Source organism: Phaenicophaeus curvirostris, chromosome 17, assembly GCF_032191515.1.
Source record: "Phaenicophaeus curvirostris isolate KB17595 chromosome 17, BPBGC_Pcur_1.0, whole genome shotgun sequence".
Lineage (NCBI taxonomy): Eukaryota > Metazoa > Chordata > Aves > Cuculiformes > Cuculidae > Phaenicophaeus > Phaenicophaeus curvirostris.
This window is the reverse complement of record NC_091408.1, coordinates 1,273,374-1,298,495: the sequence shown is the minus strand read 5'-3', so window position 1 is coordinate 1,298,495 and position 25,122 is coordinate 1,273,374. Positions and strand designations below refer to the sequence as shown.

At 46.5% G+C, this 25,122-nt stretch overlaps 3 protein-coding genes across 7 annotated transcripts in view; 1 reads left to right on the top strand and 2 right to left on the bottom strand.

Annotated features, from left to right (window-relative positions):
- Positions 1-12: 12 nt before the first annotated feature.
- On the bottom strand, positions 13-8,909 carry LOC138728249 (solute carrier family 2, facilitated glucose transporter member 11-like). Of its 3 annotated transcripts, none has more exons than XM_069871451.1 (12): positions 8,469-8,685; positions 8,001-8,099; positions 6,913-7,073; positions 6,243-6,367; positions 5,850-5,979; positions 5,534-5,682; positions 4,651-4,838; positions 4,047-4,157; positions 3,847-3,948; positions 2,997-3,072; positions 2,374-2,501; positions 13-375 (listed from the first exon to the last, which is right to left on the bottom strand). In XM_069871451.1, exons 1-12 carry the CDS (start codon positions 8,511-8,513, stop codon positions 307-309), a joined length of 1,383 nt encoding a protein of 460 aa, XP_069727552.1. In that variant the 5' UTR covers positions 8,514-8,685; the 3' UTR covers positions 13-306. The 3 variants fall into 3 exon arrangements, with proteins under 3 accessions (XP_069727552.1, XP_069727551.1, XP_069727550.1); XM_069871450.1 differs by lacking the exons at positions 13-375; positions 8,469-8,685 and adding exons at positions 391-1,398; positions 8,877-8,909; XM_069871449.1 differs by lacking the exon at positions 13-375 and adding an exon at positions 391-1,398 and having other exon boundaries at positions 8,469-8,682.
- A 430-nt stretch (positions 8,910-9,339) lies between these two features.
- CCDC117 (coiled-coil domain containing 117) overlaps positions 9,340-25,122 on the top strand; it is a 50,110-nt gene continuing 34,327 nt past the window's right edge. Inside the window, exons 1-5 of one of the 3 annotated variants that reach the window (XR_011338623.1) lie at positions 9,340-9,657; positions 10,330-10,380; positions 10,726-10,959; positions 12,361-12,498; positions 13,012-15,556. Coding sequence is in view for 2 of the 3 variants with exons in the window: in XM_069870637.1 (XP_069726738.1) it covers positions 9,425-9,657; positions 10,330-10,380; positions 10,726-10,959; positions 12,361-12,498; positions 13,012-13,264 (909 nt within the window). In the remaining variant the exon portion in view is untranslated. Of the gene's footprint in view, positions 9,658-10,329; positions 10,381-10,725; positions 10,960-12,360; positions 12,499-13,011; positions 16,005-25,122 lie in introns of those variants that run through there. The other 2 variants (XM_069870637.1, XM_069870638.1) reach the window with 2 other exon arrangements.
- Positions 18,587-21,890, bottom strand: XBP1 (X-box binding protein 1). The gene is made up of 5 exons (XM_069871244.1): positions 21,766-21,890; positions 21,590-21,686; positions 20,626-20,754; positions 19,739-19,902; positions 18,587-18,911 (listed from the first exon to the last, which is right to left on the bottom strand). The coding sequence occupies exons 1-5, from the start codon at positions 21,888-21,890 to the stop codon at positions 18,725-18,727; spliced, it is 702 nt and encodes a 233-aa protein (XP_069727345.1). The 3' UTR covers positions 18,587-18,724.

The window sequence follows — 25,122 nt, the reverse complement described above, 5'->3', positions numbered from 1 at the left end:
TTCCTATGTTTTCATTAAAAGCTTTATTTTTGAGAGAAGGAAGATAAATGTAAAAGAAAGCCAGTGCTTGCTGTAGTGCCTGTTAAACAACAGATGGAACTGGGAAATGTTTACAACCAGGAGAAGCTGTAATGGGTAAGGCAGAGGTGCTGTCCTGGCAGTAACAGCTACAAAAAGGAGCAGCACAAGGGCTCATAAAAACCCCGCTTAAATATGATGTCTTACTTTCTGACTAATAAAATACAAAGAATTTATTTTATTTTGAAGAAGAGGCCTGGATAAAATGTTGGAGAGGAGGCAGGAAGCTCATTCAGTGGGTCCTCTGGGCTCTCGCTGATCTCCCTCTGCGTGTTCTGTCAGGCCACCTTGGCAAAGCTTTCAAGGTGACAAGTGTTCCATTCCTGTCACCTCCCCTCTCTGCTCTTTAGTGCCTTGTGTGATGTTGATCGCAGGCTGCTGGAACCAACCTTCAACGCCAGAAGAGGTTTTACCCAGCTGCTAAGTTTAAAATGTTAAGATGCCAGATTAAGGTGGAAAAATGAACCCATACTCAACTCCCAGAAAATATTTTATTGGCACCCTTTTGAGAAAACAAGTCTTTCTAATAAACATGATCACAATTAACAGCAACTGAGATGGGTGCCAAATTGTCTTTGCACCGTTACGCCAGTAGCAGGGAGTGAGGAGCACCCTTAAATAGGTTGAAGAAGTTATTTAAGTGAAAAAGAGCCACTAAATAGCCCAACTTCATATGAACTGGAATAGTTCAAATACCGGTTTCACAGCAGATCTGTTCCCGTTTGGCATTTAATGCCTCAGAATAGTTTATTCAGAAAAGCATCAAAATACCCTTGCTGACCTGAATCTGAAGAAGATGCTTGGAAGAGCTGCTGAATTATCTGAAGAATTCTGCCGCGGGAGGAACTCCCTGATCCCCTCCTGGCATTTCTGCATCCCTGCAACAGCCAAGCTGTAACTAAACATCAAATCCTCTATGTATACTAGAATATGTCATTAATAGCACTTCAGCAATATATGTTGTAACAGCATTTCAGAAAGATTAACTTGCTTTTAATTAAGCTTCCTCTAAATATACAGGAAGATCTAATAAGCTGTTATTCTGGGTGTTATTGGGAGACACTTCACTATTCTCACTAAAGTTCTGTTACAGTTGTGCAATTACACAGAATTCTTTTTAAACTCATCACGGAGTTGTCGTCTTTCATAAAGCTCGGTTTCCTTTTTTGGGGCATTTCTTCCAAAATTCAGCTTGTGAAATTCCTTCTGGATTTCCAGAAAAGACTTGTTTTTTGTCTCAGGAATTACGAGGAAGATGAAAGCAGCAACCAAGGAGCACTCCAGTAAGAAAACCAGGAAACAATACTGCTTCAGCCCGTTCTGAAAATGAAATGTCATTGATTGCAACATATTTCAAGCACAACAGAAGGGTTTGGAGAAGAAAAAGCTTTTTGTTTCCATTCACACCCAACCTTGCTGCTCAGGTATTTTTAATAAACCTGTCACTGGTTAAATTGGATTTTAGTTAAAAGTCTACTCAGTGTTGTGCAACACTAGTATTTTGTTTAAAAATAAACCATTTAAACACACACTAAACAATTCACAATGCAACAAGAAGTCAGCATTTCCTATTTAGCTGCCACATACTTTATGCGATTTATCTTTTCTTGAATGTTTGTTAATATTTTTTCAATATTATACATTAAAAATACCAATGATCTTATTGAGAAGCAGAGTTCAACCCAGAAGGGACTCTCAGATCACAATGCCCTGCTGCCTGCTGCTCCTGAATGCTTTGCTCTCAGGAATAAGTGCTAACACTGAAAGTACAAAGCTGCAAGTGAAAACCTGCGTTACTCGTCCTGATAATCTCACTGAGCACGGAATCCTCTGCAAGGTCAGTGAGCTCTCAGTGAAGGCAGGAGCCCCTGCCCCCAGGTACTTCTGCTTCACTTGAACATAAAAGCACAAGGCACCATTAAGAAATGCCTTCTCTGAATCTCAATATCTGACTAAGTTTTTCTAGTTCTGATCCCTTCTCCATTTGTTTAAAATCTGAATGTGAAAATTGCCCCCCATGCATTCCTTTTTTGGCGGCATTTCTTCTAAAATTAAGCTTGTGAAATTCCTTTTGGATTTCCAGAAAAGATTTGTTTCAATTATCATGGGTTATTATTTTTTGTCAATATCTAAAAATCCTTTGAAGAGGGACTGAACCTGGTTGTGCTGGGCTGAGGGGCAGCGTGCATCCCATGCTCAGGTGTGACTGTGTGAGAAAAAAGCAATTTGATGGAACCTGAGAGAAGGTTAAATGGGAGGTGAGGCAACGGGGGAGCACATGTTGTGCACACTTACCACTATGAAGGGAAAGAGCATTCCAATTGTGAAGAAGCTAATCCAGCTGATAGTCCCTGCTATCATGTAAGCAGCAGGACGTGAGGACTGTATGAATAACTCAGCTGTCAGGGTATTTGTGATGCCACCTGGGGAATGGGTTTCAGAAACAGAACAAGTTATTATGCTAATTGTTCATTTGCAGTACTTCCAAAGCCAGAAAAACAGAGTTGCTTTTGGACACGCCACTAGCTGAGCTGATTTTATTAAAAAAACCTGTTCTTAACAGCACATTTTTGAACCTACTGTCTGCGTGGCAAGTGTCCTTCTAAGAAGTGGCCCTATTTCAGCAGCACTGCTCAGGAGCAGGAGCCCCTGCAAAAGCATTAAGAGGCGTTGTCTTTCTTCTTGTACGGCTGAGCTGAATTGCAGGCCAGAATTCAGACCCTGCATGCGTAGCTGGCCCTCAGAAACACATGTGGTGCAGGAGATGACACTGTTGTGATGAGACAGGCTTATGTGTGCTCCTCACCCGGAGCATCACTGGCCCTGTGGTAAATACTGACCGCTGGCTTACCCAGCAGAGCTGCTGCCATCACCAAGACACACACTGAGCCACTTCGAACCATTCCTCCCTGTAATACCTGGTCCCAGCCCGAAGCTCAGGATGAAGGCAAAGATAGCAGCCATGCTCACATAAGGCACCCATGAGTACAGCTCCTGGAACAGAGGAGAATGAGGTTCAGTTCAGATTCTGAGAATCCAGTTTTAAAGTCAGACCAAACAGTTGTTTCCTTTTGCTCCGTTATGGCAACTGAGCCCAGCAGTTACTCATGGCTATTTGCAGCTCATTTATGTAACAAGACTGCCTCAGAGAAATTAAATATTGTTCATTTAATAATCTTTACTAAATGGAGTCCAGTACTTCTGTCGAGACTTATAACTAGTCTTCCAAGGCTAAAAATGTACACCAGTATAGAACATAACTGTTCAATGCATCTGCAAGGCAGGCTGTTGTCTCCACATGGTAAATTTAAGGTCCTGTGAATCTCCCTAGGCAGTTTCCAATAGTTTGTGAATTTACACTTCATGGATATAAGCGTCTTTTGAATTTCATCATTTTTGCAGTATTTTTTGTTTGATGTTTACTTTACCATTATGTGGCTGAAGCGGACTCTGATGCTTACTATCATCATCGTGTAGTATTTCATCCTAAAATGACTTTAAAAGCTAAAATAAGTACTAATTTGTCATCACTTTGTTTTGTCAGCATTAAACACAGCTGCAGCTTTAAGATGGACACATGATCAAACCTTAGCTGAGAGCATTCTCTTATTTTAGGGAAATACGGCTGCAGAATTGATCAGACCTTTCAGCTGCTGACATTTTTTATGCAGCTGCTTAGATCTGCGTGGCCCTTATCTTCCAGCATTTCAGTGTCACAGATTCCGCTCCCTACAGCCATATCGGGTAACATGAATGAGTCCTTTACACCTGGTAAGTCAGAGAGAAGGTTAAAACAATGCTCCAAAGGGTCATAAGGAGATAACCCCCAATGATGAGGCATCTTCTTCCCACGTAGTCAATCAGTAAACCCTGTGGACAAGACATCATTGTATGTTACTCCATTGATCTCATGCTTACTGATGTTGTTCCTTTCTTTACGCTAGGTGGTAGAATAAGCGGTTACTTACACAGGTGAGGGCTGTGAGGCATTCGCAGCCGCCAGTGCCGAGTGTCACATACGGGATTTTTTCTGCTGAGATCCCAGCTTGTTTGAAAATGTAAGTTGCATAGAAATAAATCTACAACAACAAAAATAATGGGGCTTCCTGGTAATTAAGTCATCAGTTGGAAACGACGCTAAGTTCATATTAAACATAGAGCTCAGTGTTATATACTGTGAGTTATTAATTTGACTTGAACAGCAAGAAAAAGCTGTTAAATTGGTGTCTAGATAAATGTGTTGCTATCGTAAAGCAACTGCAACCAGTCACTTACTGAATGTAATACTTCACATTCTTCAACCAGACACAATAGGATAAACTGATCCACCTTTATTTACTGTTTCAGAAGAAGGGAAGCAGAAGTGTTAAGTGATTCTTTAAAGAAATGTACACACCAGAAACACAGAAATGAAACAAAATGGGATAAAACCCCACAGAAATAATACATGGATACTCTTTCCGACGTATCCCATTTCTCTGAGCTTCTTTATGCACATTGTGTTAATGAAAAGTTGAAAAACAAATGGACATTAACTAATTATTTAAGTTGTTTGCACGTATGAAATCGTACCGCGTTTATCCCACTGAGCTGCTGGCCCATAGTCATCACGATCACAGTAATGAGCTGCCATCTCACGCCACGATCGGTGAACAATTGCCAGGGCTTCCTGGGTTTCTCCCCATCTAAGGCGAAGCATTCCCGCTGAATGTCTTCCATCTCCCGTTGATACTCTGAGGAACCATGAAATCGTTTCAAAGCTACAAAAAAAGAGGAAAATCAATTCTCTTACAATTTACCCATTGACCACAACTTCTTCCCATGATGACCTGGCTTTCCCTAGGATATGAAAACTTTCTGATTTAAGAAGCTGGGAAAAGTAATTTGCTTTGTGACTTGTTTTTTGCTTGCCTGTTTTCCAGTGTTTTTTGCTGTGATGGGTTTGGAGATTTCAGTGGTGTCACTTGGCTTTGTTTAGAGGAATACCTGACTTGGAAATAGTCACCAACCAAAAGGTTTTAAGTGTTTTATATCTGAACCACAGACCTCCAAACAGGCTTCTCACCAAAGGACACTCCAACCAGTTTGAAGTCTTTTGCTTAAATTCTAGGCAGTATCAAGTCTTTTGTTACATCCCTGTCTTTAGTTTCACCAGTGGAACACATTCAGTGAGCCGGAGCAAAGATGATCAGTAATTCTTCTAAAGCAAGTATGATCAGAAGTCAACAAAATGCGATCATGTATTTGAAACACGATGAAGTTCACAATCCATCACAGACTCCCAGGTTCCACAATCCCTTTCTCTATATAAACTCACTGGAGGAAAAACATGGGTGAAGAAGCAGTAGGTGATGTAACTGTGTTGTGCAGATAAAGGTAATAGGAGAGCCTGAAACCTGACATACGCAGCGAACCCTTCCGAGGGCACAGAGGAGGTACAAGCGCTGTAACTCACCTCTGGCACAGCTCAGCTCATCCCCTCTGTCAATAAGGAGATATCTGGGACTCTCAGGAAACCACGGCAAGAATACAAGCTGGGCAAATGCTGGGAAGCAGCTGCTGGATAGCAACAGAGGCCAATACGCTTCTCCACCTAATAATTCCCTGGGAGAGATGTAGGAAAAGGAGGAAAAAAATAAACCAAGCGATTAGCTATTGGTGAGTATTCAGAAGACTTTTAGGAGCAAGATGTTTGCCCTTCAAGAAACATACAAAATTGGAATTCTTTACAAGTGAGTAACGTAAAGCAAGAAAACAAATGCATTTCTAACCTCAAACCAATTATTTGTCCTGTCAGAATCCCCCCAGTCAGAAAGATGGAGCTTCCCATGGCCATGCTACCTCTAAGGTGTTTTGGGGCAACCTCCCCAATATAGAGAGGCTGGACACAGAGCCCAATACCTGCAAGGAAATAGAAAAACATGTTCCTATTAATAGATTTTGCTTTGAAAAGAATTATGAACCAAAACAGGTAGGAAATGGGATTTAAGGTTAATTTCCTATGAATTCAGATGCCTTCAGATTCCAGGTTAGACTACAGAACACTGCTGTTACCATTTCTACAAAGCCCCGTACAAATGCATCATAATACCTAAAGAATCAGCAGTACCTATAATATATCATTCACTGTAGTTTATTGAAAGTAGGAATAGGAAATCATTCACCTGAATTTATGCCAATCAAAAACCTTCCAGCAATCAGTAACTCGAATGATCCTGTAGGAAAACTGATCCCCATTAAAATGGAGGCCAGTATCGCTATGACATTATTCATCAAAAGAGCTCCTTTCCTAAAGAGGAGGAAAACAAACCCCAAAAAGCAAACATTAAGGAAATCTGCAATACCTTTTTTAAATTCCTTTCTGGTATTATGAGGGAAAAAAAAGGCTTTCCACTGAAGAAGTGAGCTATTGACTGCAAATACAGATAACGCGTGACTGACAGCAATGCCTGACCAGGTGGGACTGGGGGCTGGTTTGTTTCTGCTGTATCTACCCAGACTGCGTGAGAAACGCTACAGAAGACACAGCCCGTCCTCGCCAGCATAAAGGCTGCAGATGGGTATGGGGGAGCTGCGTTTCCGACTGCAGCATGTGCACAGTCCTACTTGGATTCCAAGAGATGTAAGGGTAAGTCTAGACTGGAGGGCTGTAATTCAGAGCTCACCTTCTAAAGTCACACTGGAACATACTGTAAACATTCCACTCTGAACTGGAAAACATTTACAGTCACCTGAAGCGCATTTTCTGCCCCTTTTTTCATTTGTCTACTTTATAGTCCAGTGAGGAAGCAGGGAAAGAAAAGACAGTGCTGTACGCCTGCTGCAGTGACTCACCTGCCCAGGCGGATCGCCATGCTGCCCCCCACAAGGGCTCCGCACAGGCCTCCGAGAGAAAATATGGAAGCAATGACAGACCAGAGAAAGGTCAGCAGATCTGGACTGAGATCCTTGTGATAACGACTGGCCCAGGTTTCATTTAAGAACCTGTGTATGTGCTGCAGTAGGAAAGAAAGAGGAATGTGTACCATTAAGTGTAGCCCTACAGCGCAGCATTATCAGTAACTCACACCTCAACTGGAAAACCAGTTCTGAGAGCTAACAGAAGAGAGCTCTTAGTCGCATTACACTGAACCCAACAAGGATTGGCAGAATCTTCCCTCGACCACGATGCTGTTTCTCACTCCCCATACATCTCAAAGACTGCTGAGCAGCTTTCCTCTCACACCCCTGACACCCTCCAGGACAGGCCGTATTCCATTAGAGGAGAAACACAACCTTTCCATGCACCACTAAGAGTTAGCTTTGAGGTCATTCTGAATGCAGTGAGGATGGGGAGACAGGCAGGTCCTACTGTTCTTCAGGAACAGAAGCCTCACATAACCTAAAAAATTTTACTCACTCATTCCGACACTTGATTTAAATCCTCCTGCCTCAGTGCAATCCAACAATTCACAGCAGAATTCTTTTCTGCCACTCTAATATTCCTCTGCCCTCCTTACAGTATTCATGTGTCAGAACTTTGAAAGCGTTATTCTACATGGTTGGTTTCCTAAAATTTGGCTTCAGAAACTCTTGAGCTGACATGTATCTGTAACGAGAGGCGCCTGCTCTTAGCCAGCAAGCAAAGACTTAACAGAATACACGTCCTGGACTCTCCCTCTTTCCAGCACATTACATGTTCTTTCACAAACAGCTTATCTTGACCTTTGTAAATAGTATACAATGTTCTTGAAAATTCAGTCTTGAGGGTTTCACAAGAAACTAAATCAGCTGACCCCAGAAAACAACGCCCATCGCTTTCACAAGACTATTTGCTCAGACCCTATTGAATCATGCACAAAATATGCAGAACCCTCAAGGCCGTGGCAATGGAAGTAAAAGTAACAAGTACGTGAAAATACCTACAAAAGATGGTGTTTTACCTGTGTGGGTGCATTGATAATGGAAACGTTATACCCATACTGGAAGGTCCCTCCAATTCCAACAGCACAAACTGCCAGGAACAAGGTCCAGCTGGGGAGCTAGAGAACAGAAAAGAGTACCAGGCATGAAAAGAGGCAGGGCTTGAACCCCTATGGATGTAATATCTAGGAGAAAATCACAGTGAAATATAGCACATATTTAGTTTTGAACAACAAAAGTATTCATTTAGAAAACTTTAAAAACTCTCAAACACCTGCAGCAGGAGAAGCATTTCACACTGTCTTTGGCCACAATCACTAATGTCTTTTAGAGATGCAGCAACCACAAGTATCCAGAATAAGCATAGGCAACACAACCACCGCACTGCTGACAGCGTATTTACTGAGCTGTGTAAATGCTTTCTGCGTGAACCACGCTGCTCACAGTGTCCATTTTTCATGAATATTCATGTCTGGTTTTCTGCTTACCTTGCCGTGCACGCTAGACCCTCTCAGCAGGGGCTGGGACTCCATTCCTAGGGAGGGCTGACTCTGAGCTCCTTTGCAAAAGTTAGTAAACTACACTACAGGGACAAAAGGTGCCAAAGAAATGGAGTCATTATTGTATAAACCACAGATTTTCACCTTCCACCTCTAGCCACTGGGATGCTCCTCAGTGGTTCATGACTTTAACGGCAGGAATGTCCGACTTCCACGAAGCCTCACGGTAGCTACGGAGCACTTTCTGCTGGGGAATGCTCCTGAACCTGAGAAAAAGCCCACCCACTAGCCAGTCGTTGGCTACTTAAGGAGAAAGCCAGCCTGTTAGCCGCCTGAGGAGAGAGCCAGCCCGCTAGCCACCTGGTTCGCCCCCTGAGGAGGGTGCCAGCCCGTTACCTTCTCGCCGGGCGCCATCCCTCCAGCCGGGGCCGCCGCGTCCCGCGCTCCTCATCTGACTGGGATTTGGCTGCGCCCCCGCCCGCCCCGAGCCCGGCCCGCCCGCCCGCCCCGCGGACAAAAGCGGCTCTGTCCCGGCGATCCCGGGCACCCGGGGCTCCGCCGCCGCCGGGAGGGCCGGCATCTCCGCGGCCCCCGGGGACTGAGGCCACCGAGGGCTCCGTGAGGGCCGGGACTACAGCTCCCATCGTGCCCCGCGCGTAGACCGGGACTACAACCCTGAGGTCGTGTTAGGACTACAGCTCCCATCGTGCCCCGCGTGCGGACCGGGACTACAGTCCGCAGTCCTATGAGGACTACAGCTCCCGTCGTGGCCCGCGGCCTCACGGAACTACCGCTCCCGTCATGCCCCGCGCCCTTCCCGGAGCGCGGCGAAAGGCCTGGAAGCGGCGGGCGGCCCGGCGTGAGGGCGGCGGGGGCGGCTCCGGGCGCTGCCCCCGGCCGCGCGGCTCTCGGCGCTGACTCCTCTCTCCCCGCCGCGGCACGAGATGGCGGCGCTGGGCAGGTCGTGCCCGGGCCTCCCCGCGGCCCCGGAGCGGCTGGGCCCGGCGGGCAGCGAGGGCGGCGGCGGCGGCTCCGGCCTCTACCTGCGCGGCACCTTCGACCTGGCCGCGCTGGCCACGCTCGGCAGCCACGACCAGGGCCCGCCCGGAGCCCCCGTGGGCTCCGTCACCCCCGCGGCCGCCCCGCACGGCCCGCGGCTGCCGCCGGGACCCGGCCCGTGAGTGTCAGCCCCGCGCGGAGCCCCCCGGCCGCGGGGCCCGCTCCCTCCCGGCCGCGGGGCCCGCTCCCCCCCGGCTCCGCAGCGCTTCCTTCCAGCTGTGTTTTGCTTCCCTGGGCTTAGAGTTCTCTTGCGCTCGCCTCACAGCTTTCGAGTTCATTAGTGGGGGTGAAGGGGCCGTCTAAAAGGGTGAAATAGGGTTGAGTTTGCCAATGTCTTGACATGCTTTTAAGCTGCTGTGCTCTTCTTTACGCTTGAACTTGCTTTTTTGCACATGTAAGCACAAAAACCTTAAATAATGTCATAAAATGTTTGCTCGCATTTAATTTGAGCGTGTCCCTGTGAGAGAATGTATTGAGAGACTGAAGTTAGATTGCATGTTCCTTCTTGAAGCATTTGAATTTTAGCAGATATTGGGCTTGGGGAAAAATAATGTGAAGAGGAGTAGTTATCCCAGGCAGAGAACTCGGAAAACCAGCCTTTTTTTGACTTTCTTTGGAACAAAATGGTTGTATAGTGTCCAAAACTTCTGCTCCCTTCGCAGCTGGTGATGTACTGTGGGAGGGGCTCTAGCTGCCACGGGGGTTTTAAGAGGAGAATATAGTTTGAAATTCTCAGTGTCTCCAGTAGGCATAATTAGAAGCTAAGTAGCTGTTTGTTTTCCTTTTGCAGTGTCTCTGTTCGCTGTGGAAAGAAGCATAAGCTAGAAGAAGAAGCAGAAGGGTAAATTAAATTTGTCTTCTATAGCCTGGAAAAATCTTAGTTTGCTTTTTGTTTTCTATAAAGATTTGAACGTATCTTACCTACACTGCACACTAGAAGGGAAATCCTACCCTTGTTTCCGTTTGGAACTCTTCCCCCAAATCACACGTGTGTCCAGATCCATTTTGGTTCTGTAACTGATTGTGTAGAATAGTTTCTTGCAGGTTTCTGTAAGAGCAACTGGATTGATTTTCTTTGTGGAAGTTGTGTTTCCATGTCGAATCTGTGAAATGCACCTGACTCTAACATTTTTCCTGGTGGAATGCCACATTTATCTTTTGACAATTAAACTTATTTTGTTTCTAGTTGTCCTGTGAGGAAGAAGAGACTGACAGGAGCCAAAAATAGCCCTTTGATTCCCACCCCTGAGGAATGGATTCTCTGTGCAGGTCAGCAGGCGGCTGGGGAGGTAGCAAGTCAGTATGGTGGCAGCGTTCCTGAAACTGCCATGTTAGAAATTCCCTGTGAAGAAATGGATCAGACAATGGGGGAACAGCAGTGCGAGGTTGCTCGCAGGAAGCTTCAGGAAATTGAGGACAGGTAAATGCAGGGATTGCTGAGCTTTCCCCTTTTGGGTGGGCGTTAAGGGTTAAATCTAGCACTGAGCAGTGTGGTAATGCTACTGCCAGCCTGAGATGAACCTTCTCTAAAGTGATTTCTTTTTAGGCTACCTGGGAGTCTTGGGGCTGATGCTGTGATCTGAAATAGAGGGTGCTAGAGCAGGTGATGCTGAATAAATAGCCACCTTTTTGCAATCATTGTGCAGCATCAGTGTACCGTAATGGGGTTTTATGTTCTTGTGTTATCCAGAGCTCAAATTTTAACTGATGTTATCACATCAGACTTGAGCTCAACTTTTTCCAAGCAATTGCAGCTTGTTCTATGATTAATTCTTCTAAATGCGCACGAGGGACGTAAATTTTCAGTGTAGAGAATAGTATGAAGCAGAACAATCTCTCTGCACGTATGTAGTAAGACTGAGGTTCATCTTGCTCTTAAATACAGCTGGTTTGACACTGGGGTAACGGTGTGGTGATGGGTGGCCTATTGCGATCATTTAATAAATGAACTGTGAATTCTTGTCTTTGGAAGAGTCATTTGGGGAATGTCCTGTGTCTCTAGCAGTTGATTGCGGTTGAGCTAGGATTCCCAAATACCTAAAATGACCACTGCAGACAGCTGTTGGAAAAAACAGAAGTTCTATCAATTATAAAACAAGGTTTTTTTCTAGATGGTTTCTCCATAGCTGATGCGTGAAGGGGAGCGAGGTACTGTTAGATTGTTTTATTTTCTCATGGGTAAATCGGAGCAATGCTCTGTTTTTATTATCTGGCTGTATCTGCATCACAAATCTGCTTTGGACCTCTCTGAGGGTTGTCCCCATCCTTCCCAGCTACTCTGCTAAATTTGTTTACCAAAACCAAAGGCGATACCTCAGTTTTTTTCTAAATGCATCAACTTCTTGTACCATTTTAATCTCTGAGAAATTGGTGCAACATCCTTGAAGGTTGAGAATGTAACCTTAAAGGTTGTGGTCAGTAGGTTTTTGATAATAATCGAAGTTAGGATGTGGGGAGTTGAGCCGGTGAGGCTACTGCACCAGTGAGATTCGCTCTCGTGATGTGACTGAACCACCCCACTTTCCCCTGAAGTGAATGGGTGTGTTTTCTTTTGGTTTGTGCACTGCTGGGCGATGGGCGATAACAAAGCTAGCTCAGGTACCAGAACTGGCACAGCTGCTGTGGTGACAGCTGTTTTTAGGGTGTATTGGCCCAAGAGAGACTCAGGTTAACACGGCCCCGCTGCTTCTGGTACCCAGCCTCGCTCAGACAACCTCCCTGGACAACGCGGTGCGCGTGGGTGTAACTGTAATCTGCAGTGGATGTGCCTTTAACAGAATGCTCAATAGTGTTTATCTCCCTCTTCCCCCTCCATTCCTAGGATAATTGATGAAGATGAGGAAGTTCATGCTGATGGAAATGTTAGCAATCTGCCCACTCTTATCCTGTCAGATACCCTTAAAAAAGGGATGAAGAGGGATTTTGATGAAGTCCTGACAAAGAAAATAATAGAATCTATGTAAGTTCTGGAGGAAATCACAGTGCTTTGTAGCTAATGCAAATGAAAAGAGACCCGGTCTCTTGTTTGTGGAGATGTCCTTAATTACTGCATGATGCAGCCAGCGTTGTGTAACGGACCGTTCTCCTGGTCAAGACCAGAGAAAACGATCCTAATGTGAAAGAGGAGTGTCCCTGCAGTGGTCATCAAGCAGTCTATTCTGCTCTCCTCATTTGTATGAAGCGAAATTTGTTAAATAAACCACTGTATCTTGCTCTTTGTGAGCTTCCAAAAGAAGCAGTTCCTGAAGTGTGACTGGCAGTAGTCATCAGGTTGGGTGCAAAAGAAAGAAAATGCAGTTTTAGAACTGGAACTGGTTAAGGAAAAGGAAGTTCAATATGTGGGATGGGGAGGTGTATGTGTTCTGGAATGTAGTTCTAGGCTGGCACAAAGGATGATGACACTTGCTGGTCTTCTGCATTCAATAGTCGTGATTGGAGAACTGAAATTTAACTGAGACTCTGTCCCTTCTAGGAGCCGTCCTTCTATGGAGCTAGTGCTTTGGAAACCTCTTCCTGAGTTTCTCACAGATAAACTCAAGTCTGTTTCTGATAAGAACTTCAAGCAGCAGAGTACAGAAGGGTGTCAAGCCAAGCAGTCAACGTCAAGAGCTGCTTTTGACCCACAGACTGACACGTTCCCTGAATCACGACAGACTGCCATGTCTCCAGATCCGTACGCTGGTTTGGGAATCCCTGGCTGTGCAGAGGAAGAAATGGAGTTGTAGATGCCAGATTTTAGACTGGAAGTGGTGAGCTCCTGATGTTTTTTTGTTGCTGTTTTTCGATTCTCTCTTTCTGGTTTGATGTGTGAATTTGAAGTTTTATTATTTGTTTTTGGTTTTCCTGCTAACAATCGTAAGAACATGGATTGGCCAAACATGACTTAAGGCAACTGAAAAAAACCCCAAGATTTCTGTACTCTGGTCTGCTAAATGTTCTTGTTTTTACTGAGCAGGTAATCCAGGGGCCTTTGAAACAAGGAAGTAGCTTTCCGTCTTGCTTAATGGGGAAATAGCCTCTTAATTGTCCTTGGTAAGGAAATGTAAGTGTGGCTTAAGCCACATCTTTCACTTCTGGAGCCGTTAAGACTTCGGCACATGTACCGTGCTTTGTCAGTTAGCTTAATTTGAATTACAAGAAGGCATGGCAAGGGAAAATAACTTTTGAGTCTAGGCACAGATGGAAAAGTAATCCTTGTGGAAATACAGCTCTTCACACTAGTTTATCTGTAGCTGTTTTATCCATGGCTGGTTTGTGCTTGGTGTAAGCTCAAGTGTAGAAATTACACATTCTGCAGTGTGATAGAGAAGGAGTGTTACAGCTGAGCATAAGCTTCTGGCTTTGCAGAAAGCAAAACCAAGATATCTACTAACTTCAGTCAGCTTTGGTCCATCGGCTCCTCAGTTGTGTTGGTGGGTTTTTTGATGTCCCCCTCCCCAAATGAGGCAAAGGCTGGACAAAAGTGGTTCTCGGCCAGTTGGTTCACGTGTTGTGCTGTGACTCTACACCGAGTTGGAAAGGCAGTTGAAGACAGTGTAACTTTTGATACAATAGATGCCATCCTTTAATTGTGATAAACATGGTAAGTAAATCAGAAAACAGGGAGCTGTTTCTTGCGTAATGAGGGTCAAATGCTGGTTGTCATCTCGAAGCAAGTCCCAGATGTTGAGACTGCTAGCACGGTTGCTGAAGTACAGAAGATGCTCATCTTCTTTCTGAGGGAATGTAACATTAAAATTTAAGCCAGAATATGTGCCATTGTTGTAACATCACACGGTTTATACTGATGTATGCCAAAAGAATTCTGTACCCTGCTTAGGGTGTTAAGAAAAGGAATCCTCAATGAGGTACTGCTTGTACATTCCTTCAACGCACAACAGCTCTTCTGTGCTTAAAACCCTTCAACAAGGCAGAGAATCTTTTCTCTTCTGAAGTCCTTGAGCTTTCTAACAGAGATCTCTGAATCGAGGCGTTTCATACTCATTTCGTAAGAAGTATTTTTCAAGTAATAGGTTCTGCTCTGAGTCTCGGTATCCTAGTCTGGGTTTGACATCCATAAAGGAGCAATTACGCAGTGATGCAGCTCTTTGTGGTTTGCACAGCTAATTGATAATCATTTGGATGGTATTTTTTACTGTCAAATAACCCATAGTCGATCATTTTAAGTCAAGCTTCTCTTTTCACAGTCATCCTTTCTCTTTTTCTGGCTGACAGCAGAAGCTTAGTTCCAAAGACCCCCCTGTCTGTGAAATCCTCTTGCCTTGCTGCTCTTGTCAAAGGTTGTGTGAAATTTGCTTTCTCTGGCTAAAACATTTCAGAGATTCACTAAAAGATTTCCAGCATCAGAATAGGTGTTACTCTGGAAACCACTGTGTGACTTCCACCATTCTGTAACTGATGAAATTGAAGGTGTGCAGCTTTATCTTGTTGTTAAGTCTAGTTTCCTTTCAGAGTCTGCTATAAATCTCTTGCATGTAGCGTGTTAAACTTCTCATGTATTATGAAGCTGCTGAACGTGCTTAAAATCTCCGGCCTTTGACGCGCTGCACTGCACGAGTGTAAAGCAAAGCAGTGTGGTTTGGAGAGGGCTGTAGTCACTGCAGGTGGGAGATGATGTGCCTCCAAATAATTACCTGGGTTTAAGCTCGCAGGATTACAGTGAAAGTGAAAGTGCAGGGTTGGAACTGTTGTAGCTGATAACTCTGAATCCTAAACAAACTGAAACAAAAAGATAAAAAATTCAAAACTTTGAAACTGCCTCGGCAACCCCAAAATGGTGACGGAGGATGGAGAAACCTGGGAGGCTGAAATGTGTCAAATCTAGATGCAGGTTTTTCTTCTTAAAAGTGACAAAGTGCACCTCAAACTTGCAGAAGATGACATTTTTGTACATGGCTTTTAAGCATTCTTTTTTGTTTGATGTTTGTACCAAAGGCTGACTTTCAGAGATGTATTTTCTCTTAATCGATGTTAATATGGCATCACTGAGCCCTGTTTTCTGACACACAAATATGGTGGTGGTTCATTGACAAGGACTGTGAGATGGGGAAAAAAACTAAGACATTTGCTTTGGTAAAAAACATTGATTTTAGTTTTTTCACAATTCATTTTTGCCCTTGTGATAGGAGAGAACAAAGTTGAGTCTGTAAGTTGATGGGGAGGAGAAGAGCAGGGTGGAGCAGGGATCGAGGAGGATTGAGCAAGGTTCTTGCTGTAGGAATCGTTTGGAGAGGGTGAGAGAGAACAAGCAATGGGGGCTGTTTCCAAATGTCTGTGTAACTGTTTTCAGTTGATGTAGGTTTCCTTATGACTTTTACTGACACTGTTTACAAGCGGGGTGGCAAATGTGATGCAGTATTAGGAAAGACTTTATTTTGAAATATGGAAGATCTGATTCTGGTCTGCCTTCTCATGGGACCAAATCACCCTTTGTACGTCAGTTTTCAATAAATTTTCTAAAATATTTTTTAGAGGACTGTGTTTCCTTACTTATAAAGTGAAAACCTCGAGAGCAGGTGTCCAGCCCTTCAGCTGGAGGGTCAAATGCTCTCCTGGCCTAAGAGGATTTTGGAGTTAATGCCCTAGTCCCAAGGGCATGTCTCTTCTTTCCTCCCGATGCTGAGCAGGATGGGGTGAGGGGGTAACACCAGGACAGATGGAACCTGGAGCTGCCAGGAGGGAAGAGCTGCTGTCAGTCTGTCCTGGCCCAAAAGCTTCTCCCAAAGCACTGGGGTACGGGGAGGTGTTGCTGCACCTTGTGGTTTCAGCTCTTTCCTTTTACTTCAGTCTCAAGGCTGCCTGGTTTTCTCAGTTGTGTATCAAATCAAGAAGTGTTTAAATTAAGAGTTTTAAAACAAATTCAAATATTAATAACTATTTTATTGGAATGTAACACTTGGCTCTCTTGTCCAACATCTGTTCAAGAGGTTTTCAGGCAGCTGAAGGGTGAATGGGTGTGCTAGGTGTGCTGGACCTTTGCTTTCAAAATGAGGGAAAAGCAGCACTTCGGATTTTTATTAAGTAAAAATCCAGAACTCTGAGGTTTCTCATCTGAGTCAAGCGTTGACTTGCTTAAAGTGTACTGGAGACAAGATTTAAGTGCAGAGTCAGAGAGAGGAAGAGAATAGTGTAAAACCCAGCCCATTGAGGATTGTGTAAGGCTGTCTTGGCTGGCTGAGTCTCCTTGGACTGTGGCCAGGGAGAGGGGAGGAATGTTGGTTACTGAGCCAGAATCAGCCTGGGAGAGGGACAGGATTTATCCTGGCATGGACTTGGAACTGGATGTATAGCTCAGATCAGTTAGCAGAGCAGATGTGTGGCTTCTATCACTCATTTATTTAATCAAATATCTATGTAATGTATATGTTCTTCCTTACATTATTTCTGCTGGAGATTAATTTTTTAATTTCATGTGAGGTTCTGATAATACTGATGAAAGTAAGGCAAAACTTCACATCAAATTCTCACTTCATATGCTTTTGGGACTTGCGAGGACACGTATTACACACCAAGGGTCCTCTTATATTTGTCCTTATTTTCCACCTTGAGAGTAAAGCAACTTGAAGTTCAGTGGGTTTAATCTAAGTTTCTGCTCTACTGCACTGCTGTAGCGTGTGCTTCTACCCATTAAGCAGAGAGAAAGCTTTGTTACACACCAGGTCACTCAAGTTTGTAGCCCAAAGCAGCCCCGTCACCTTGACCATCAGTGACCAACACCCTCCGGTCCCCTCCTCCCTACACTTCCCTCCTTCACCTGAAATTATTTTAGTCAAAGTTTAATGTGAGATGTGAGACAGGGCAAAAAGAGCAGCTGTGCTAACACCTGCAACACTGCTCACACTTTCAGTATTGAATTTCAGTTTCCTCACTGTGAGGTTGGAACAGATGGAAGGAGACAAGACTTGTACTGCAGCATCTGAAAGCAGCTCCTGCAAAGTTAAACTTTGTTTCAGGAATTTCTGAATTAACAGTCTGCACCTTTCTCACCCCATGTGTGTCTCGCTGCTCTGTGACTGCTAGCCACACCACTCAATGCATCCACCTTCACTCAGAGGAGTATTTTGAATTGTGTTTCTTGCCACTAGAAAAACAGTAGTTTTATTCAGACATTAAGTGACTGGCACTTGCATTCCCTACTCCGGCTCCAGCAGTTGTATGAACCTATCTACCTTGGTCAAAGCTTGCACAATCAACTCCCTACAGCATGGAAAGGCTGCAGGGCTGGAGCATTACAGCAGAAGGATAAGACAGAGACCTCATCTATTTAAATTCCTATAGCTCCCCCTTCTTTGAGGCCCAGATACCTCCCCCATCCCCATCAAGATCCAAGGCAAGGAAGGGTCAGTGAGCTGCATTGCACATTTAATTGCACCAGTACAGTTAAATATTAAATGGAGAAAGGAACTCTACAAAGCAAATGGAAAACAAGCATTTACATAGTAAATCTGTAGAGTGTACAGACTATTCAATTTGAACCTGGTCATCTATACATGAATACCCCACTGTAAAAAATACTTTAAATGGAAAATAAAAGGACTACTTCCAGATTTCTGGAGAACTGGCAAGTTGAGAAGCATGCTGCCTTCCCTTCTAAGCCAAGACTGACAGGACTATTAACTACAGAGGGGAGGGCAGGGCAGGACACCCCAGGCTGTTTCACAGCCAGAGAAAGGCCCTGGTCCTCCCTCCAGCTACCAGCATGGGTCGAAGTGACCAACACCTTCTGAACACACTTGATTCCCCCCCTGCCCCAGAAAAGCACATCCTGTTATCCTGCCAGGATCATCATCCAGGGGGAGTCAACACTACTGCAAGTTAGACACTGATCAGCTGGGGAAAGAGTTCATTGGCAAAACTATCCTCCCAAGCACAGTCAATGTCAAGTGGAGAGGGCAAGTTGCTGAAGGGCGATGGGGATCCTTCATATCCAGAGTCACTACAGGCATCCAAGAGATAGCTTGAGGCTGCAGGACTACGAGGAGAAGAAAGCAAGTGAGAGATGCCCAGCTCAGGCATAAAGCTGTCTACAGGTTCCTCTTTCACAGATACTGGGACTTCAGGGATAGCTCTGTCTTCAGATGCAGAGAGAGAGACTTCCTCAATTTTCACTAGCCTATTGGTTTGATCGCCCCCTCTAACAGGAACCTCCAGTATCAGGGGCTTTGTGTACACATGATCAAACCTTATCAGTTCATTAATGGCCTCCAGCTTTGCTGATGAGGACCCCAAAGAGGGAGAGGGGGAGGCTGGTATGGAATTTGTTTCTCCACAGATCTCTTCCTCCAGTTTTTCCAGGCACGTTGACTCTGAATCAGTGTATTTGAGAAACATCTCTGGGTCCAGACTGTGCAGAAATCCCAAGAGGAGATCAGACTGCAAAATGAAACAGTATTAGAAAGGCAGCCTGCTACTGTGACAGCAAAAACATCAGTTGTGGCATCTATTAACCCTCATCTGCAAGTTAAAATACACTCACATGATCATAGAACCAGTTTCACCAAGACTACTGCTATCCAAACAGACAGTTAAGGCAATCGCTTGTCTTTCAGATAAGTTTTCTCCATTAACTCTTTTGTAAGGGTTCTGGCAATCCTCATGAAATTCTACATGCATTTAACATTCACAGTCTCTGTAAGAAACTCCAAGGTCTTGGACCCTTCAGGTACAAACACCATGCTGCCCGCTGGCTCCAGAGAGCAAGGACCAGAGCATGGCTTACACAGACCTGCCTGTCACCAAAGCTGGGGACTTGAGAGTATTTTTGCTGGGCTTTTCTTTGTGGTTTTGTTTTTTCTGTTGAAGGTGAAAGATGCCTGTTCTTACATTTCATAATGGTCAGACTTGAAGTTCAAGCAGCTTTGCTAAGAACCAGCACATGAGCAAAACCATCAAGTGTGTTTTCCACAGCAGTGGGAGCACAGTATGCTTTTAGTATTTGTACACTTTAGATGCAAGAACTAAGAGACCACTTCAGGCAATATGCTTTAGGACTTTAAGAAAACTGGACTTGTTCAAGTCACACGAGCTCCTGCGCTAACTGGATACAGCCCTACACAGCAAGTAGGGCATGCCAAGACTTGGAAAACAAGCCAACTATAGGAAGTCATCAGGTGATTTTATAGCAAGAAATTGCAACACTAGTTTTAAATCCACAGCAGCTTCAAATGTCATGGCCATTCTGGATAGCAAAGGACACTCACCTCAGCATCTGAAGAGTCACTGCCATCAGAATCCATGTGGAAGTGATCAGAAGTGGTGACAGCTGGGCCTGCACCTGCTGCAGAGGAACACGTAGTCTGAGTGCTGCGGACTCAGCGGACCCGGTCACCACTCTAATCTCATCCACTTGCAATTCCTTCACAACCTGCGCCAAGGGAAAAAACACAGTCAGTCCCCACAGGTGTTCTGGCACACAGTACAGAACATCATCCTGGAGACCACACTCTTCCCGCAAAGGCTGCCAACAATAGATTCTCCACTCCTTTGTGTGGTAGGAACATGAGGGTAAGGCCACTTCCAAAGTTGTCTCAAACTTCCACACATTTGCAGATTTATTTTGTTCACCACTTTTAAATCATAGAATCATTAAGTTCAAAAAAGACCTCTAAGCTCATCCAGTGCAACTATCAACCCAGCCCCACTGTGCCTGCTAAACTATGTCACAAAGTGCCACATCTACAGAGTTTTCAAACCCCTCCAGGGATGGAGACTCCACCACTGCCCTGGGCAGCCTCTGCCAGTGTTTCACCACTCTCTAGGTAAAGAAATTTGTCCTGATATCCAGTCTAAACCTTCTCTGGTGCAACTTGAGGCCATTTCCTCTACTCTCACTTGATACTTGGGAGAAGAACAAAAGCCTGAACCCCTCCACTACACCCCTGTTCTTTTGAAACAGGCAGTGACTGGCGCAGTTGCCACTATTCCTAGAACATAACGCAGGAGAGCAGATGAAGTTATCTTAAAGCAGCTTGGAACGAGCCATGTTGCTACCAGCGGCGCTCGCTTCACACCTGGTACCATTGGGAACACCTCAGAGCAGGGACAAGGGAGGGAGACACAAGGACACCGGCTACAGCATATGCCTTACTTTGGACTCCTCCTCCTCCTCCATCTTCAGCGCATCCAACCCCAGGCGGCTGCGCAACTCCTGGTTCTCCACGGTGAGGTTACACGTCTGCTCCCGCAAGAGCCGGTTCTCCAGCAGAAGCTTCTGGTTCTGATACCAAAAACACCAGCAAATAAGCTCTCCAAGACTCATTTTGGAGTTTTAGAAAGCAAGCATCCTTTATTACCATGCTGTATGCAGGGGAATAGTCCCACCGATCGTGTAACAAGACAGGAGCCGGTTACAGAATTTATTTCTCAATCGCCTTGCATAACATTTCCCAGAAATCTCATGCATATTCTATTACTTCCCAGAACTAATTTTAACCTTATTAGGAACTTCACAACAGCCAAATCCCTGCTGATTTGTACCAGTTCCCTTGCCTATCTGGCCATACATTCTTTAGATAAGCAGAAACTATTAAACAAATGGAAGCGATTACAGGAGGAAACAGAGCATATCACATCTATTCAGCACAGATTATACCTAACACAAGGCATTATCATTTCTAATGAGAACAGTGTCTGAAAAACCTGCTGTCCGAGAGGCACACTGTCTAAAATACAGCAGTTAGCTTTCAGAGAACACAGTTACTTAAGTGAGACTGAGCTGAATGTGAGAAAACTGATTCGGCTTCATCTCAAAGCGGAATATTTCACTTTGGCAAGAGTGACTAATTTTTGCGTCAGTGCTGGGGAAGAGACGTGGTGGGAGGGGCAGGGAGATCCTGTCGAGGGGTAGGGGGCCCCGTCACGGGGCACAGAGGGGGAAAGGCAGAAGGGGGGACAAAACTGGAGGGTCCTTACAGAGGGGAGAGGGCAGAAAGGGGGACAAAGCAGGACGGTCCCTGCCGAGGGGGGGTTAGAAGGGGGACAAGGGGAGGATTTACACGAGGGGGGATCAGGAAGGGGATCAGCAGGAGCCCCGCATCCCCCCAGCTCCTCACCTCCTCCTCCAGCTCCAGCACCTGCTGCTCCAGCTCGGCCATCCTCGCCTTTTTCCTGTCCCTCGCGCTCTGAGCCGCCACGCGGTTCTTGAGCTTCCTGCGGGGCGGCAGCGCCGGGTCAGGGCGGTGAGCGCGCCCCGGACCCCCCGCCCCGCCCCGGGCCGGCCCCCACTCACCTGCGCAGCGCCTTCTCCTCCGGGCTGAGGTGCGTGAGGCGCTGCCGCTTGCGGGCCGGCGGCGGCTCGGGGCCGGGCAGCGCGGCCTCGCCGGGGATGAGCAGCAGGCGCGGTGGCGCCGCCATGGCCGCGGGCTCCGCTCTGGGGCCGCGCGCCGCCCCCCCGCCTTTCTACCAGCGTGGCCCGCGCTCATTGGCCCGCGGGCCGTGACGTCACGCGCGAGCCGCGCCGCGATTGGCTGCGGCGGGAGGGGAGCGGCGCCTCCAGTTGCATCAGACCGCGGGGCTCGGCTGCGCTCGGCTCCGTTCGGCCATCTTCGGCCATCTTCGGCTCCCTTTTGCCCAGTTCGGCTCTGTTCGGCTGCGTTCGGCCGCGTTTGGCGCCGCTCGGCTCTGTTCGGCACCGCCTCGGTTCAGCTCGGCGCCGCTCGGCTCTGTTCGGCACCGCTCGGTTCAGCTCGGCGCCGCTCGGCTCTGTTCGGCACCGCTCGGTTCAGCTCGGCGCCGCTCGGCTCTGTTCGGCACCATTTGGGTCCCCTCGGCCCTGTTGGGCCCCGCTCGTCCGGGCTCGGTTCTGGTTGTGCCTGTTTGGTCCTGTTGGGCTCCGCTTGGCCCTGTTGATGTGGGCTCAGGCCCTGCTCAGCCCTGCTTGGCCCTGTGTGACCGGCAGAGCTGAGGAGTGGGGACAGCTCTGCTGGGAACAAAGTGTCACTAATGAAGCTGTGACGGATGCTGTGAGAATGGAGTAAAAGCTGAGAGGTCAAGCGAGTAGGAGCTGTGAGAGCCTGGAGGAGGACCTGGGGTTCTCCCCGAATGCAGGGTGTTCCTTGGGAATGCCAGCACGGTGGGGGGGGTCACACACACGCCAGTCGTGTCAGCCGGCAAAGGACGTCACCGCGCCAGGAGAGGTTTGGGTTACATCAATACTGAGGGAGCCTGGGCCCAGGCGGGTGAATCATAGAATGGTTTGGGTTGGAAAGGACTTTAAAGTCCATCCATTCCCACCCCTGCCACGGGCAGGGACACCTCCCATGGATCAGGGGCTCCAAGTCCCATCCAGCCTGGCCTGGAACCCTCCAGGGATGGGGCAGCCACCTCTGCTCTGGGCAACCTGGGCCAGGGCCTCCCCACCCTCATGGTGAAGAAATTCCTCCTTACGTCTACTCTAAATCTGCGCCTTTCCAGTTTATCCCCATTCCCCCGTGTCCTATCGCTCCAAGCCTTTGTAAACACCCCCTCCCCACCTTTCCTGGAGCCCCTTTCTATCCTGGAAGCTGCTCTAAGGTCTCCTTGGAGCCTTTTCTTCTCCAGGCTGAACAACCCCAGCTCTCCCAGCGCGTCCTCCCATGGTTTGTGGGTGCAGGCCCCGCGGTGCTGTGCACAGGGCTGTGCCCCGGCACACATGGAACACGACTCTTCCTCGGTGCCGGCCGCGGGGCGCAGCCACCCAGGGCCAGGGCTTGCTCTGCGATGCCGTCCACAGCTCCATGCCCAGAGCCCTCCGTGCTTTGCGCGGGGCGGTTGCCCGCGACCTGGGTAGTTACAAAATGTTGAAACTTGAGCTACTTATCATTTCTTGCTAAAATCTATTTGTACCTTGAATTTAAATCAGTTAAGATGTTAAACAGTAAAGGAAAAACACGTCTCTAGGAGTTCAAAGGCGCTGGGGTGCTGGCGTTGCTCCAGCGCTCGAGCGCTGCCAGGCTTTCATGATACAAAGAACAAACTCTGCGTTTGTGAGGTTGTGTTTGTTCTTCCCTTCCTGGCTGCAGAGTGACGTTTAGTTAAGGCTGAGTTCACCTTTCTACTTTGACACCTTTGTGAAAAATACGGCAACTTTTCGATAAGCCTTTTAGTCCGAGTGCAAAACGTGGTTTGTGCTGGTGCTGCTGAGCCCCTCAGGTCCCCGGCACCGAAACCGTCTGCTTCAAGTTTTTATTCCTCTGCTGGGTTTGGGCTTGTGTTTCTTCTGTAATTCTAATTCCCAATTAAAACCTTTACTGTCTTCTAACAAAATGCAGGTCCATTGTTAATATCTTTTTCTGATCTCGGCCATTCCTTTCAAGTAAGTTTCTCTTTCTTACAACAAACAAAAATGTTGAACAGGCTGCCCCTGCTTGTGCTGCTTTGTGGTATTTATGGCTCCACTTGTGAGCCTGGCCATGGTGTGATTTACCGTATAAATGAGTACTTATAGTACAGAGGGTACTGAAAGGGGGTACAGGAAAGCTGGGGAGGGGCTGGATCAGGGAGGGCAGAGACAGGACAAGGGGAATGGTTTTGAGCTGAAAGAGGGGAGATGAAGATGAGGTCTTAGGGAGAAAGGTTTAGCTGTGAGCGTGGGGAGGCCCTGGCCCAGGTTGCCCAGAGCAGGGGTGGCTGCCCCATCCCTGGAGGGGTTCAAGGCCAGGCTGGATGGGGCTTGGAGCAACCTGCTCCAGTGGGAGGTGTCCCTGCCTGGGGCAGGGGTGGGACTGGATGGGCTTTGAGGTCCCTTCCAACCCAGACCATTCTACGATTCCATATTGAGATTTCTTTGCACTGTGTCTGAAGAAAAATCCTAACTTCCTGTCTGTAATCTAATTTCCAGTTTAATTTTATATGGAACCAAAGTAAAAGCACCCCCCTTTTCTTTTTTTCTTTTGCAACAAACGCTTGTGATCACAAATAAGCTTTAACAGAACAGAGACATCCTTTTTAGTAGTAGAACACGAGCCACTTTCCAGTGAGATGTGACCAGGCACGAGACTGGGAGCTGCCCTTGCCCTCCCCACTCTCACCGAACGCAATGAATGCGGCCACTGCCGTGCCTGGTGCTGGAGGGTAAGAGAAGGGCAGGACACCCTGCAGTCCAGTCCTATTGAATAGTTGCAGTAGCATTGATAAGATGACCTGTGATGTAGTCATGGAGAAAATACTTAGACTAACAAATACTATGTTACAAAAACTCTTTTATTAAATGTATGTTTAAGTCACTGGGTGAAGGAGTGGCAAATAAAACTTCGGTAGAACTGGTCTTGCGCTGAGACACCCTTTCAGAAATCTTTAATTAAAATACTTCAAGTTTAATTCTGATTTCTACCTTTTTTTTTTTCCTCCCCAAATTCACTGTTCACACTATGCAGTTTTTGTATTTTTCTTTTTTTCCCAGGCATTGGATTCAAGCTTGTGATCCATGTGACAGTGTTGTTGTTACTCAGAAATGCCTCTCGCCCTGCCTTGTGGTGCAGCACCCCCATCCAGGTAAAGGATACGCTGGCAAGGAGGCTTTGGCTGTCCTGCCAGGAGCTCCTGCTAACGTCGTTTTACGTTGTATGTTCCAGGTGGCCAAGCCACAGAAGGAAATGGCTCTGTTTAA